General features: G+C 34.5%; 1 protein-coding gene across 5 annotated transcripts in view; it reads left to right on the top strand.

The window, feature by feature from the left end:
* The first annotated feature begins 3,678 nt into the window (after positions 1-3,678).
* LOC122275277 (probable LRR receptor-like serine/threonine-protein kinase At1g56140) overlaps positions 3,679-16,833 on the top strand; it is a 50,614-nt gene continuing 37,459 nt past the window's right edge. The window contains exons 1-8 of one of the 5 annotated variants that reach the window (XM_043084265.1): positions 3,679-3,818; positions 5,242-5,428; positions 12,151-12,222; positions 12,366-12,437; positions 14,552-14,623; positions 16,352-16,423; positions 16,532-16,603; positions 16,740-16,811. In XM_043084265.1, the coding sequence (XP_042940199.1) occupies positions 3,692-3,818; positions 5,242-5,428; positions 12,151-12,222; positions 12,366-12,437; positions 14,552-14,623; positions 16,352-16,423; positions 16,532-16,603; positions 16,740-16,811 (746 nt within the window). In that variant the 5' untranslated portion in view covers positions 3,679-3,691. Of the gene's footprint in view, positions 3,819-4,554; positions 4,825-5,241; positions 5,429-11,527; positions 12,043-12,150; positions 12,223-12,365; positions 12,438-14,551; positions 14,656-16,351; positions 16,424-16,531; positions 16,604-16,739; positions 16,812-16,833 lie in introns of those variants that run through there. The other 4 variants (XM_043084267.1, XM_043084266.1, XM_043084268.1 and 1 more) reach the window with 4 other exon arrangements.

A 16,833-nucleotide genomic window follows, 5' to 3' on the forward strand; every position in this document is an offset into this window, starting at 1 on the left:
TAATCATTATAATTTTTTAAAACTTCCAAACAAAATACAATAAATTATTCAAAATTTTTAAATTTTAAAATAAAAATAATATTAAAAATAATATTTTAATTTTATAAAATTTTATTTAACTTTCTTCTTAACTCATTTCATCTCAACTGATTGTCTAAACCAGGTCTAAGAATATATCAAAATATGTGTGAATAATAATGAAATAATTTGTAAATAGCAGTAAAATAATAGTGAAAAAGTAGCAAATAGTTTATAGATAAAATAAAAATAATTTAAGAATATCTTAGAAGAATTATATTAATCCCTAACTTAATATTGCAAGAGAGTGAAGAGTTTTACCCTTGGATGTAGACTCCAAGTGTCGGTAGATATTTTTAAGTGCTTGAATCTGATGATTGAGTAAGCCTCGGAGAGTCGGAATGATGCCAATGCTTTGTATGCTCGTACATGCATACGCATATATATTATACTTATATACTTTTGTATTTGTCAAGAAACATTATATTTGTACGTAAATGGATATGTTGGACATAAAATCTTACCATACTATGAATATAAAAGATATATGCTCCACATCGGGTTATAAGCATATGGGCTCATTTGTTAAACCTATTTCTAGTTTCCATATCACTACTAAGCATAGGTGTCACCTAAAACTATTTAAAATTGAGTTTATATACCATAATTTTTTTTTTTTATAGGAAATAGACTTTATTTCATTCATGAAATCGAAATTATTGCTGTGACTAATAAATACAGAAAAAAAAAAAAATCTAGATTACAAGTCAAACTATTCACATGTTGGGACTTTCCTGCACACAAATTTCTTTATGGCAAACATTGTCTTAATTTCTATAAAAATAGAGATATAAGATATAAGAATCTGTAAAAACAGCAATTTTTATTTCAATTTGTCAAAAATCTAACACTGTAAAAATAGAAATAACCATCATCCAACCTCCAAAAGGAGGAGAGGGTATCTAATTCCTATCCTTCTAAAGAGGAGAGAAAACTCATCGCATCCTCTAAAGGAGGAGCGAGTACTCCTACTATAAACAAAAGTTCAATAGCATATTTCTTTTTATTTTTCCTAACACAAATAACAAAACAAAAATTACTGATTGGTAATCAAATAAAGTTGGTAATTAAATGAAGTTGGAACTTTATAGATGGCTGGGGCAGGTAAGAAAAAAACGGTGCTAGCTTGCTTTTAGATATTTTAGTATGAATTAGATCACTAAGCAAATGCTAGTGCATCTAAAAATTTTAGTTTTATATTAACGAAATCATTTGTATTGGAAAGGAGCTCCACATATGAGCTACAATAAATCTAAACATATTTAAACTCATCTTAAGTGAGTTCCATAAAACTCACTTTACCATCTTAACTCATTACTATTTATAAAGAATTCAACTCATCTCAACTCAGTTCAACATCCAAACGGGACCATTAAGCTTGATTTGGATAGTGAGTTGAGATGAGATGAGTTTAGATGAAAGTTAAATAAAATATTATAAAGTTAAAATATTGTTAGAATATAATTTTTTAATATAATTTTTATTTTGAGATCTGAAAAATGTGAATTATTTATTATATTTTGTTCAGAAATTTAGAAAAATTATAATGGTTAAATAAAATGATATGAGATGATATGATATGAGTTCAGATGATCTCTAAGACACCTTGCATGCATCTAATCTCTAAGGGAATAATATTATTAAAAAGATGGGACCCAAGCTCATTATACTTGTTTGTTAACTTTCTACTCATGTTATCTCGCACTCATATAAGGGAATGGTGCTAATAGTGTGTTGTTCATATCTAAAAATAATAATGAAATAGTTTGTTAATAATAGTAAAATTATAGTGAAAAAGTAGCGAATAATTTATAGATAGTAATAAAATAGTTTGAAAATATATGAGAACAATTATATTTCTCTAACTTAATCTTGCAAGAGAGTGAAGAGTTTTACCCTTGGTTTGATATACTATGGGACTCCAAAGTGTTGGTAGATATTTTTTAAGTGCTTTGTATATACATGTATACGCATATATATTATACTTGTATACTTTTGTATTTGTCAAGAAAGATTATACTTGTAAGTTGATATGTTGGACATAACAGCTTACCATATTAAGAATATAAAAGATATAAACTCCACATAGGCTTTTAAGCAGAAGGGCTCATTTGTTAAACCTATTTCTACTTTCCATATCACCACTAAGCATAGGTGTCACTTAAAACTATTTAAAATTGAGTTTATATACCATAATTGGTTATATAATTTGATGACATTTTATCTCAATTTCTCATCTAAGATATTTAGAGCTGACTTATATACCGTATCCTAATCCTTTTATTAATAAGGAAATTGAGGTGAATTGAGTTTTTCTAATTTACTACAAATTTTACTAACAAAATCTTGCAAATTGAGGTGACAATTCACATAGTTTGTAATTTAATACATTACAAATGTAACAAATATTAATTTTAACTTACTATAAACTCTTATCAGAAAAGCTTAAGTTTTTAAAGTCTAGATGGCAAATCTCGTACTATCTCTTACATTACTTTATTGAAATAATCCTATAAAGATTAGGGATGTAAACGGTTCAATTCAGTTGGTCTTAAAAAATATTTTTTAGACGGGATTAATTCTTTCAATCCACCAAAAGTATAGGCCGGATCGGACCGATAAGGCCATTGGACTAGACCTGATCACTTTGGTTTGGTCTAATTGGTTTTATCGGGTTGTTTCGATCGGTCGGATCATTTTTCTCTTTTGTTTTTCAAGTTTTTAATAAAAAAATTATATCAAATGATAAAAAATATAATTAAGTGAATGATTGGTCAAAGTTGTCTTATTAAATATATACTTAACTAATTAAGTATCTTAACTAAGTATAATAAATTAATAAGGTTAATATATAGAATATGTATTATCAAAATATCTTAAAATTCTTAAAACTTTAATACTTTATATTATTTAGGTTAGAAGAAAATTATATAATTATTTACTTTCAATTTACATAATTACTTCAAAAAATTATTTAAAAATCTATATTGTAAATTCAGTGGGTCCGAGTGAGAAACCCTACAACAAGACCAAATGAAAGAATGAATTTTCCTATATACTTTCTTAGATCGTGACTGATTGATCTGGTTCGGACGTTGTTTTGGTTCAAAGTACCGTACACAGGAGGGCTCCACGGACTCAAAATTCATTTTGGGATAAAGGAGAAGGAAAATGATAGGGTTACCATTGGTGGCTCCCGCTGGGGTCATTGTTAGCCTTATTTTATTTTATTTTATTTTTAATTTTTTTTAATGATTAAGAAATTTTTTTAATATTATTATAATTTTTTTATATTTTTTTAAAATATTTAAAAGTATTAAAAAATAATTTAAAAAAAAATCAAAAAGATAAAAATTTTTTTTTACCTAACGATGACTTCCAGCGGAAACTACTAACGGTGCCTGTAGCACCGTGAAAGGAGAATAGTAAGTTAATATTATTACACGCTGTGAATTCCATGGGTGCAATCCTCCCGTGTGCATGAACAGTAATTTTTCTCATGTGTAAAATATTTTCCGAATCATTATCTCGCTTACCCTCGGCCCTTACGTGTATATATATATAGAGCATTCACGAACCCCATTGACACTTTCACATATACGGGGGAATAAAGATGATTTCGAGAATGAAGCAATATTCAACAACCACCCCATATCACTTTCTCTGCTTCTGCTGCTCCTTCTTCTTCTTCTCGTTTCAGATTTCCAGCGCTCAGAATGCTACTACCGACCCATCTGAAGGTTCTCTCTCTCTCTGGGTGTGTGTGCGTGTCTGGAGGTATTTTGGAAGCAAGTAGAACTAAGAGGGGATCGATGAACCAATATCCTACCTTTCTCGTGAACATGACTATAAACTCTGACTTGTTGTTCAGTCCCCGAGCTCTAGATCAGTAAGAGGCTTGTTATTGTTTGTTTACACTCCAGAATTCATGAGCTTGGAGTTGTTAACATGATCTTGATGGTCATCATCGTACTATGCATTTACATGCTTTAATTAGATCGAATTAAGGAGAGCTATAAACCTTTCATCAAACATGTATCTTTTTTACTGGCTGACTTATTTCACACGTCTTTGTTTTTTTGTAAAACAAATTTCTAAAGTAAATGAAAGGTCAGAACAATCTAATAAAGATGTATAAAGTGCTTGAGGGGTGGTTTTCCGGGGGTGCCAGAACTGATGAGAGATCCCTCCATTAATCCTCAAGGGGGACGAAATACTATGTTGTATACATCTAATATATAGAGAATAATGTTAAGTACAAATTTCGCTTATGTGTTTTGTAAAAGGTAAATCATATTAAAAAGAGATATGCTATACATCAGCCACTATTCATCCTCACACTCCATACTTGATAGACTTTTTCTTAATTTTTTTTATTTAATATCATACCCATCATCATTGAACCCATCTCTCTTCTACCTCTCTCTCCTCAATTATCTCTCTCTTCGACCTCTCTATCTCTCTCCTAAAGCTCTCTCATCAAACACCACCTCTCTCTCTCCTCAAGCTCTCTCTCTTCAACTTCAATCTCTTTCCTCAAGCTCTCTCTCTCTTCAAGCTCTCTCTCTCCTTTAGCCAAAACCCATTTCTTTATAACTCTTCGTTTCTCCATTTCTTGCTCCAAATCCACCTCTAATACCCTCTTCTCTGATGCCCATTTCTTTCTACTCCTATCTACACCAGAAGATCTCCTTACTCTATTAGCCTTAGGCAATGAAGCTACTGATGTGTTTTCATTCGTATGGGGTGAGTTTTGAAGAGCCAGTTTTTTTCGTTAGTGATTGGGTTTGACTGCCACGTAAGGTGTAGGGTGTAAAATGGATTAAGAGGCTGATAAGAAGAATATATAATTCTATTTAAAAAAATAATTTCTTTTAAATCTTTTTATGATAAGGTTTATTTATTTTTTATAAAGACGCTTTACAAGACTTGTATAATAAATTACTAAGTATATATGATGTGATATAATAGTAGAAGTAATGCATCTAGATGGGTTTTAAATACAATCAAAATATAAGTTGATTAGCTTTACATGATTCTAGTGTTAATTCATGTACTTAGCTTCTTATAAGGTATTTGGATTGCAATTAAAAGCCTTTAGTTTTGTGTATGGATGGTGTTTTCTAAAGTAATTTTTGTTAATTTTGGAATGATGTGAGACAGCCAAGGCATTGAACTCGATATTCCAACAATGGGATGCGCAAGCTAACGCATTATGGAACAATAGCCGCGGAGAGCTATGTACCGGATCTGCCCTTGATGAAACGATATTTGAAGACCCTAGTAATAACCCATCCATCACTTGCGATTGTACTTATGACAATGGTTCAACTTGCCACATCACTAAACTGTACGTCTATCTCTCTTCTAATTATTTATCATTATTATTATTTATTTATTTATATTAAATGAAAAAATCACTTAATGTATTTTATCAAATGACAGACGAGCTAGATTGATTATGATAAATTAATTAGTTGATTTATCAACTAAATTGATGATGCATAATACATTGGATGTGAAAACTGTGTATGTATATGTATGTGTTATATTCATATACATATATATATATATATATATATATATAAAAGCTCAGGTGATTAGTGGAGTCTTATATATATATATATATATAGGAAAATACTTCATTTCATGAAGGCATAAAACCTCAAACCAAGTTACAATAGTGTTGATAAAAAAAAAAAAAAAAAAAAAAAAAAAAAAAAAAAAAAGAAGAAAAAAAAAGCTACATTCTTAATAAAAATAGGGACACCATGCCACCAAATATGCATATCATTAATGGACCATGCATGTCTTGCAAGTTGATATGCTATCACATTTGTCAATCTGTTGCTATGTTGTAAACTGCACTAGTCAAAACATTGCATCAGTTTCTTAATATCGGAAACTAATGTTCTTGTTGCTGCATGAGACTCAGTTTCTTTGTTAACTTCCTCTACCAAAAACATACAATTACTCTCTAGGATAAGGTTATAGATGCCAATGTTTATGCAAAGTTGTATTCCCCTTAGTAAAGCCACAGCTAACCATTTCAATTATTTCTGGTTCCAAAATTTCAATTTCTGCTCTACTAACTGCTATAAGGACTTCTCCCTTTGAATTTTTTAAAACTACACCCATACCTGCCCTCTTAAGATCAAAGAACAGTAAACCATCAATATTAAGTTTATAAAAATTCTTAGGAGGAGATCACCTGTAAACTATATCCTTCACTGAAACAGATCCTTGCTGCTACACACCAGAAACATTCTTCAGTTTTTTCAAAAGAGCAAACCCAATGACTTGTTTTGGAGGAAAGATAATATGATCATGACCCATTTTATTTTTTCTGAACCAAAAACCCAGGTCATTAGTAAAAAATCTGTCAATTCATCAGAGGAACCTTTCAAAAAACTTCCATAGCAACAAGCATAAATGAACTGATTTGTGGAAGCTGTTGCAGAACAGAAAATGTCCGCAACCAAGTCTCGTGTATAGATGGACACAAAAGCCGTGCATGAGCCAAATCCTCCATCTGGTGCTGACAAAAACAACATTGCCAATTCACATCTATCTTTCTGCTAATAAGATTAGCCACAGTAGGGAGGCTTTCCTTACAAGCCCTCTAAGCAAAGATTTTAACCTTTTGAGGGATTTTTAATTTCCATATAGAAGTCCAAAACCTTTTGAGATTTGCCCCATTAGAAGACTCACAAACCACATGAGCTATATAAGTTTTAAAAAACCTATAAGCACTTCTGACACTGAACATACCAGATTTTCTGTGCTCCCATATCCACTTGTCCATATCACCCAAGGCACTAAGATGTAGCTTTAAAACAGCCTCTGCTATCTTTGGATTGAATAGAGCTCTAACTTTTGAGAGATTCCACCAGTTGGTTGAAATATCAATCAAAGAAGCAACCTGTTCATCCAAATGGCTAAACGCTACCCTCTGATTTGAGCTACCAGAATACAACTCATCCCTTAGATTTCAGAAACCTGGTATCCAAACATCCCTCAAGATATGAATAGATATCCCATTCCCCACAGTCCATCTTCCACCTTGCATAAGCAAATTCTTGGCCTCCCAGATTCCTCTCCAAGCATAGGAGAGATTTCCACCAAGAGAAGCTTCCAACAGATTACCATTAGAGAAATATCAAGCATAGAACATCTTATAAAATAAGCTCTCTTTATTCTGCTGAAACCTCCAAGCTTGCTTTGCCAACAAAGCCATATTGAAAGTCTCCAAATCCTTGAAACCTATCCCTTCAACAGATTTTGATTGGTACATCTTCTTCCAACTGATCCAATGTACTTTCTTTTCCTCATTTCTCTACCCCTACCAATACATGGCCATCATACTTTCTATATCAGAATATAACTTGGAAGGAAGCTTGAAGCAGCTCATAGCATAAGAAGGAATTGCCAATACTACAACCTTTAGAAGCACCTCCCTTCCACCTTGAGAAAACATATTTCCTTTCCACCCTTGTAATTTATCCAAATTCTGTGCTTAAGCTTAGCAAATGCATTATTTTTAGACCTACTAACCATAGGAGGCAGGCCTAGATATTTTTCATATTACTGCACTTGAGAAGAACCCCACAGATTCATAATAGCTTGCTACCCACTAGCATCAACATTTTGACTAAACACCATTATTATGTTGTCTCTATTAGTATGTTGCCCTGAAGCCACCTTATACTGATTCAGAAATTGTTGTAATTTGAGATTTGTATCCATATCAGCAGCATATAAAATGAGACTACTATCTGCAAACTGTAGATGATTAAGTTTAGGAGCCCCTTGACAGATCTAAATACTAGGAACAACTTTAGATATAGCAGCATCTTTTAATAGATTGGTTAGTCCTTCAGTATACAAGAGGAAAAGATAAGGAGAGATGTGGTCCTCCTGTCTTAAGCCTCTTGAGAGTACAATATGATCAGTTGGAGATCCATTAATCAAAACAAGATTAGGCCAAAAATTTTGGAAGAATAAAGGTGGCATGGCATCAAGTCTGGGAGCTTTTGAGGGTTGCATCTCCTTCATAGATTTAACTACTTCATCAATAGTGTACTCCTTTATAAACTCATCATTCATAGATTCTGAGACTTTTCTCTCAATTTTATCAAGAATCACATCTTCATCTCGAGTACCTGCAGAATTAAACAAGGAAGAGAAATAGTTAATAATTAGCCTGTCACATTGCTCCCATTCCTTCCAACAATCCCCATCATCCATGAGTATTAAGATGCTATTCTCTTTTCTTTCTTTAGGAAGCTTTGGCATGAAAGAATGAAAGAATTTGGTGTTTTGATCCTCCTCAGCTAAGTAAAGAGCTCTCGACTCTGTCTCCATATAATCTCCTCTATCTTCATCCATTTCTGCACTTCCTTAGAAGCTTCACAGACTCCACTAGTGCTAAAAAATATTGAAGCCCTCTGTTGTTCAAGTTCAAGCTTATTTCTAGCTTCTTGTAGCTTAACATGAACCTTGCGAAACTTGGTCCTATTCCATATTTTTTATTTGGAACTATAATTAGAGATACACTCCATCACTCCTTGCAAACAATTATTTGAAATAGGAATTCTCCAAGCGTTCTTAACAATCTTAGAACATTCTCTTTCCCCTAACCACATTGCCTCAAATTTGAATGGTTTAGGCCCTCTCCTCCTATTAATAGCACCCTCCTATTCTAACCAGATTAGAAGATGATCAGAATAGACAGTTGAACCATGAGAAACTAAGGCTCTATCATATAGATTGCACCACAACAGGTTTCCCACAAACCTATCAAGTCTCTCAGAAATCAGAGCTGAATTTTCCCTTTTATTGCACCAAGTGTACCTCCGGCCACTAAACCCCAAGTCTTATCAATTCCCAAGTTTCTTTTCTTCTAGCAGTTTTAAAAGAGCCAGTCCCCCATTGTGACCCAAAGCATCAAATGTCAAATAACTATTGAATCTTAATCGAACTCTAGAAAACTCCATACTTGCAGCATTCAGTTATGTCTCTTGCAAGAACGAAACATCAGTATCTTCTTTTCTAATTAGAACAAAAAGTGTACGAATACCTCAAGGGTTCCCACGCCCTCGAGTATTCCAATTTAATATCTTCATCGATCTTGGTGGGGCTGCGAACCAGCCACCACCTTTTGTTCTAATACAAAATCAAAATTAGAAGGCCTTTTGTTGCCCACCTTGCTCTCCACCTTAGAATTGATAGTAAGAGGTTTGTAACTATGAGGCCTTAACACTCTCTTACTCTTTCATGAGATACAAGAGAGAAAAGAAGCATCAGACACGTCATGAGACAAATCCTTCCTGCTAGTTTGTTTTTCTAAAACCTCCCCAGTGGCAAATATTGAAGTGCCCCTATGTAGAGCATTATCCATAGAATCTTCCATTAAATAGTTGCCATTTAAAGCTCCTACAATATCGCTAGAATCCTTGTGTAACGACAGTTTCATCGCGATATTCTCCTCACAATAAATGAATAAACTGCCTATAACGGTCCCTGCGGATCAAGATCACTACTCTTCAAGCCATCCATAACCACTTCTGAATTATCATCATTAACTACCTTTGCAGGAGTTACCAATGAAACTCTAGCAACCGGAACAACTACATGATCTAGTGAACCACTCCTACCTTTATGATTATTGTATCGACTTTGAGCAAAACCACCAAAGTCTCCAAAGTTACCTGCATGAAGCCATGGACTGTAAGGAAATTTAGAAACTATCGTCTTCTCCATGGCTTCAGTCTACTGATCACAGTCCCGATGACTATGTCCAAGAATTCTACAAGTATAATAAAAATTAGGAAGACGTTCGTAGGAGAACGATGGGTTGGGATGACGCCACACAGATCTTCTTTCCATGTAACAATGGCTTAGACACATCCAAGCATACTCGTATCCTCATGAATTACCCCCAAGCCAACTCATCTTTCTCTAAATCCACTTCCATTGCCTTCCCCACTACCTTTCCAATGATGTTACCAATGTTACAATTCTTGGCCATAATTGGGAGATCATGGATTTTAATCCAAAAGAGAGCCTCTGATAATGAAACTTGGTGTACCTGCTATAGACCCTTCACATCACTTGTCAGCACTAAGTATTTATAAAACACCCAAGGACCCTCACGTTTAACATGCTCTTTATCACAAAGATCTTCAAATGCTGCAATAAACAATGTAGGGCTAACATCCCTAATGGAAATCGTCTTCACAGCACGTCAAATCCTCCTCATGGTATGCTTAAAAGCTTCCTTATTGAAGTGCTTAGCAGTGAGGAGCTTGAACAGCAAGCAATGCTCACTCCTTTCAAGACCATCATCCAGAGATTCTTCCTTTACCTCTAAGAGTTCCTCCTCCTATTCTGTCAAGGATAGACGTTCACACATCTTCAGATTAACATCCATTCTATAACCTTATGCATTTAAGAGAAATAGCAAGCACAGACATGCATGTAGTAGGGAAAGAAACCTCTACATGAAGAAACCCACGAGAAGAGCTTTTTACTTCTTCGTCTTTGGGGATATTTAGTATGGCTTGACTAGCGGAGTCTTGATGAGCAATAAAATAGCATTTTCTTTGTATTATTTTGTCTTCTAAATTTAAATTCTAATAAATTAGAAAGATGAGTAATGCTACTCATTATCTTAATTTTTATCATCCTTTTATCATTTCATGATGAAGCATTAGATGATAGATTCATAAATAAAGAAATGATGAGAGGATGATGAAAAATAAATGAAAAATATATTTTTTATTATAAATCTTTTGGTGAACAAATTTATTTTTTATTTTAAAAAATTATAAAATCATATAAATATAATTAAAAATTCGTAGAAATTAAACAATAAAAATACTAAAAAATGTTAAAAAAAATCAAAACTTTAAAAATTAAAAATTAGAAAGGGTGTACGGGCCTACGGGTACAACTATACAAGAAGGTCCTAAATTAGGGGTGAAAACCAACGTATTCGGCACGGTTTTTAAGCAAAATCGATGCTGTTGAAGAGGGAGGAGCCACCGACCGTAACTGGTCAATGAGAAGGAGGAAAACTAGCCGTATTGACTCTGGCAATTCTCTTTTGATTCTCGACCGGTTTTCGGTTACCCTAATAGCTTAGTTTGTCTGAGAGAGTAGAGAGAGAATGTGTTGCAGAGGAGAGAGAGGGATCTGGTGCCACGGATGCAAGGAATGGAGGAAGAAGAAGCTGGAGGTTGAAAATGGTCTGATCTTAAAATGATACCGTTTGGTTTAAAATAAACGACGTCGTTTCAATTAATTTTTTTTTTTCATACATCTTAAATGAAATGACATCGTTTCAATTATTTGTTATTTACGTATAAATTATTTGTTATATACTTATACGTAAAAAGACGATGTCATTCCATTTATGCGTCGCTTTGAGTATGTATATTAAAAAAAAGGTTTTATTGGTTCAGTCAGCTCAGCGATTTGAACGTTGGTCAAATCACTGCCGAACTAACGTTGGTCGATTCACATCAATCGCAACCGGTTTTTCAGTTTTCTGTACACCCCAATCCTGAACAATGTTAACGTTACCGTCTCGAAAGACAACGTGGTTCTAAAATCTAAACAACGTAACCTCGCTGAACGACTGCACCGAATCTAGCGCCTGTAAAATTAACAGGCATTACCCAGAAAACTCGAGCCAAAACAACTGCACGCAAACAAATTAGAGAAAATGGAAGGAAAAATTTTTGTGGCCAGTGTCTTCGAATGCCCCCAAAGTCCACTTCTTGGGATTGATTCATTAAACAGGCACTGCCAACTTAGGAAAGTATCTTGATCCAGAGTCAAGACCAAACCAGCGCTTTGAGATTTCCTCAACTATCTTCAGCGCCCAATCCATATCAAGAAATGGATTTACTTCCGTTCTTATCCAGGCTAGAATCTGTTGGTTTGATAAATATGCTAGATGTATGTCAACATTGTAGTTTTCAGTATAACATTTGCACGCACGGTGATCGAAACATCTCCATTACTTATTGCATACTAACCGTTTGTTTGTTTGTTTGTTTTTTCCAGTAGAGTTTATGCTCTGGACAAACGTGGAGTTATTCCAGAAGATATTGTGGCTTTGAAATATCTGACCTTTTTGTATGGATTACTCAGTACCTCTCTTGGCCTTTATTTTCTGAAAATTAACTTCGTCTTTTTACTTTTTTTTAACTACACATTATCTTTTCATGATACAAGAACTAGAGCCGGTGATGATTATTGTTTCTTCTTTGGAATTTTAGGAAGATTGATCAAAATTTCTTCACGGGTACCTTACCAGCATTTATTGGAAACTTATCCAAATTGCAGCTTCTGTAAGTCTAGAAAAAGCTATCATTTGTGATTGGAAGTTTTTCTGTGCTTGATAATTGACTTGCCTTCAGCAAAACTTACTAATTTCGTTTATGTGTTGCTGCTTAATCACGCAGCTAGTCATCACATTAATATAGTTATTATATATTTCTCATAACTTTAGGGAGAGATTAAGCTCGTGGGATTTAAAGTTGGCTTTCAATGGTAGATTGCTGTTTCTTCAGTGGAAACATTTACTTACAAAAATAAAATTTCTATTTAGTTGCAAAAAGACTAGAGAAAACAGTAAGGTAACTGAAGAAATGATCAAAGTGAAACAATGTAACTGTAAAAACCATCACAGAGGTTACTCAATAATGTTGGCATTAACTATCATATACAGGATGTGGTTGCATCTTTTGAGTCTTTTTGATTTATCTACCATGTTTCTTCTTATATATCTATAGTACATTAGCAGATAAAAATGATCTAAGGATTGCTGAGTTTTTCTTTCTTCATTTTTCTCTTTTCCCTCTCTCCCCCTTTGGCTGGTGTCGGGGATTTTCTCTAAACTTATACCCAGTCGTTCACTTGAGAAGCTTAAGTGGGATTTCTTAATTGAGGAGTTAGCAATGAGTTCAAGTTCCACCTAGTCAAGTGATCAAAGGTCTGCACCCCTAGCTTTGTCAGGCAGTTCTGGGGATCAGAAGTTTGCTTTTACTGAATAAAGCTTCGCTAGGGAAATGGTTATAGTGTTATGCAACAGTGAGGTACACTTTGTGACACTTGGTGGTTGTGCAAAATATGGTAGCATGTGGAGTATATGGTGTTCATATATATATATATATATATATATATATTCAGTGGGCCTTATGGGGTTTGTGTGTGGAAAAACATTAGGAGAGGGTGGGGGAGCTTCTCTTGTTTTGTTAAACATCTGGTGGGTGATTGTTCTAAAATCAAATTTTGGTTAGGGGCCATCCTTCGAGGACTATCTTCCCTTAATTGTTTGGTCTATCCCAATTATTGCAGAACACATGGAGATTTTTCATAATGTGCTCCACTGGAATGTAAATTTTATTAGATCAGCCCATGATTGGGGCATTGAATTTTTCTCTTTGTTCTTTGAAAAGTGCTATTTTAGGTGGAAAGAGGCAGTGAAGATCAAATATATTAGATCCCCTCCAAAAGGTGGATCTGAGGGTAAATATTTCTTTAATGCACCCATCCCTCCTGTTAGAGGTTGGATATACAAGATGCTTTCAACGATAGATTGTTTTTGGCGGCCACCTTAGGAAAGATTTTCTCTATGGACAATTTAAGAAAGAGGCAAATTTTAATAAAAGAATGGTGCCCAATGTGCAAGTAGAATGGGGACAGAATCGATCACCTGTTGTTACATTGTGAATTGTTTGGAGAATTATGGGCTGCAATGTTAGTATGTCCAGGATTGATTGGGTCATGTTCTAGCGGGTGGAGTTGTTGGCATGGTGGCAAAGTCCTTGTGGAAATTGTAAAAATTCAGTAGTTTGACAGATATCCCCTTTGCATTTGGTGAAAACACTTGGCCAAAGTTTTGGAGACCATGATAAAATGGCGAAAGAACTAAAAGCCACAATGTTCAGCACCCTCTATTGTTTGGATGGCTGCTCACAATAGTTCTCAACTTTTTAGCTTTCTGGATTTTTAAAAAACTTTTGCTGCTTTTATTTATTTATATTTTTTAGTTGGCTGTATCCTTTTATATTTCCTATGTAATAGGGTTGTGTCCATCTGCACATTCAATAAAATTGCATTACTAATAAAAAACTACTTTACAAATGATTTTACAAAAATATGCTTTGTCTATTTTGAAAACTAGTATTTTTTTGACCACTCATCCAATCAAATCTTATATATTGCTGCATTTCAATTTAGGCTTCTATCATCATTCAGGGTGCCATTCCTCAAATGGTTTGTGATGGAGTACCTTGTACAAAAAAGTTGACATTGTGAATTTTCATGGTTTCACAGAGAGCACCATTCTGTAATTGTTGAAATAGTCAACATTATGGTTGTTACCTGAAATATAAGGTCTTCTGGTTAGCTCTAATTCTGATTCCTGTTTTTATTTTTTATTTTTTGTTCTATCTGTTAGGTCACTTGCCCATAATACATTTTATGGGACCATCCCAATGGAGCTTGGAAATCTTAAGGAGTTGACAGTGCTGTAAGAATTCAGAGCATTCTCTACAATTAAATGTAATTTGGTTGTTAGCAGGCATTGTCAATAGTGATCTTTTTTTTGTAATAAAACTTGGTTATACTGCGTAAGGCCTTGCCTTTCAGATCAAAGTACTTTGCAGATACAATTTATGTATTCATACACCATCGGAGCAATACTCGTGGGAGGTTCCCTTTCTTTTTTGGAAAAAGATCTCAGAATTGAAGGGCTCTAAACTGTTCTTCGCATGAAACCCCACCCCACAGTCTCAAATTTCATCCACCTTTTGCAATACCCAATCTGAATGGAGATCTGCCCAGTTTGGTCCCAAAGGCAACGAGCAAATAGGACTCGGCTCATACCCAGACTCCTCCAGCCCATTCTTAGAATAGACAGAGCCATCCTGCTCCCTCTCAAACTGAAGTATAAATCTGGGCAGGTAGCTTTCTTGCTAGTTTAGGGTCGATGGTGGTCAGGTACAAGAAGGCCATTTCTGTCCACCACCCTTCTTATGTAGTCCTGCAGGGACGTTACTGCTCATACAGCTCTCAGCCAGCATACAGTTAGCCTTCACCTTCAAACAATGGAAGTGTGGATGGCTCAATGTCAAATGGGGAATTTTGTTTTTCTTTTCAGCAATAACAGAGCAACCCTTTCAAAAAACCTATGGATCCTCCACCCTGTCCTGCCACTTCATTGGTTGCTTAAACTCATCCTAGCAGCAGAAGCCATGTTTATTATTAGGATTAAACTAGGTTTTTCTTACTCATCTAAAAATAAAAAAATAAACTAGACTTTCCTTGGTCCTCTAGGTCTTTCTAACTAGTTGCCTGTCTGAAAATGCTTTCAATTTGTCTTTTAGACATCTACTTCTTTTGCTCTTGCCTTGTGTTAGCTCAGGCATGCTTCCTCTTACTTGATGGCAACCCTTGGTGCTTGTTTTCTTTCCTTTTCTGTGTGATCTTTGATTCTCACTGCTTTCTCTAATGCTAGCTGTCGGCAATAGCATTTATGCTGCTAGAATGATGTTTGCTCCTGGGAGATGGGAAAGGGGGTAGGGAATAGGAAGATGTTTGCCAGCGAGATCTTGCTCAAGTGACCAGTTGCTTTATAATAGTTGTAAATTAAACTCACTCACCACAAGGGGAGTAAAAAAGACGTGGAAAGACCTCTTTACTTGAAAATGTTTCTATCACCCAAAATATAAATAAATTACTTGATGGCCTCTTAAATCAAACTGCTTCTAGTCCTGAAAGGATGGTTCACTTTTTTTTATTTTGCTTGGGGCCAATTAACTCCGCCTCCCTTTTGACATGCCCACATAGGACGGTGATGGGTTTCGGAAAGGTTCAAGTGATTCAAATCTCTTGACGCTGGGACGTGCATGGACAATTAATGAATTGATGCTTTATTTAGACTAAAATGAATTAATGCTGATGCAGATAACTTCCACAGATCTTTGAATGATAATTACCGGAAAACATTTGACTATAAAATGTTCAATGAAAACAATTATCTTACAAAACAAAGAATTTAATGATTCTACTTGTAGATTTTTAATTTTCCATGGTACAATTAAGAAACATCATATGTACGAGAGGATTGCTAGAACTTTTCTAATGGCACGACAATATGCTTAATAACTTAGAAATGAATTATACTTGAAATAACGATACAAGAAATTTACTTCGCTTCTTATTCATTCCAATAACTCTTTGTATATATGTTATGCAGGTCTATTGCTAATAACAATTTCTCTGGATCTCTCCCTCCAGAACTTGGTAATTTGGTCAAACTGGAGCAAATGTAAGTTCCAACATTTATTCTTTTTAATTATTTTCTTCAAATAAATGCATGTCTTGCATGTTTCAACATTTCAGATGATGATAGTGTATACATTGTTTGGTATTACAGTTATCTAAACAGTTGTGGGTTGGGTGGTGAATTTCCCTCAACATTTGCTAAGCTTCAAAACATGGAAGTTCTGTAAGCAGGACTGCTACTCTCACTGTATATGTTTTAAGCTCCCAACCCCCCCCCCCCCCCCCCTTTCTTTTCTCTCTCTCCCCTCCCTATACCATCTTATGGTTACCTTACTATTAGTGAGCTTTTTGAATTTCAGGACGGCATCTGACACTCCTTGGAGGGGAAAAATACCTGAATTTATTGGTAATTGGACAAGACTTAAGAAATTGTAAGCAATAAAAAACGATCTT

This window comes from Carya illinoinensis, chromosome 9 (genome assembly GCF_018687715.1).
Source record: "Carya illinoinensis cultivar Pawnee chromosome 9, C.illinoinensisPawnee_v1, whole genome shotgun sequence".
NCBI classification, from domain to species: domain Eukaryota; kingdom Viridiplantae; phylum Streptophyta; class Magnoliopsida; order Fagales; family Juglandaceae; genus Carya; species Carya illinoinensis.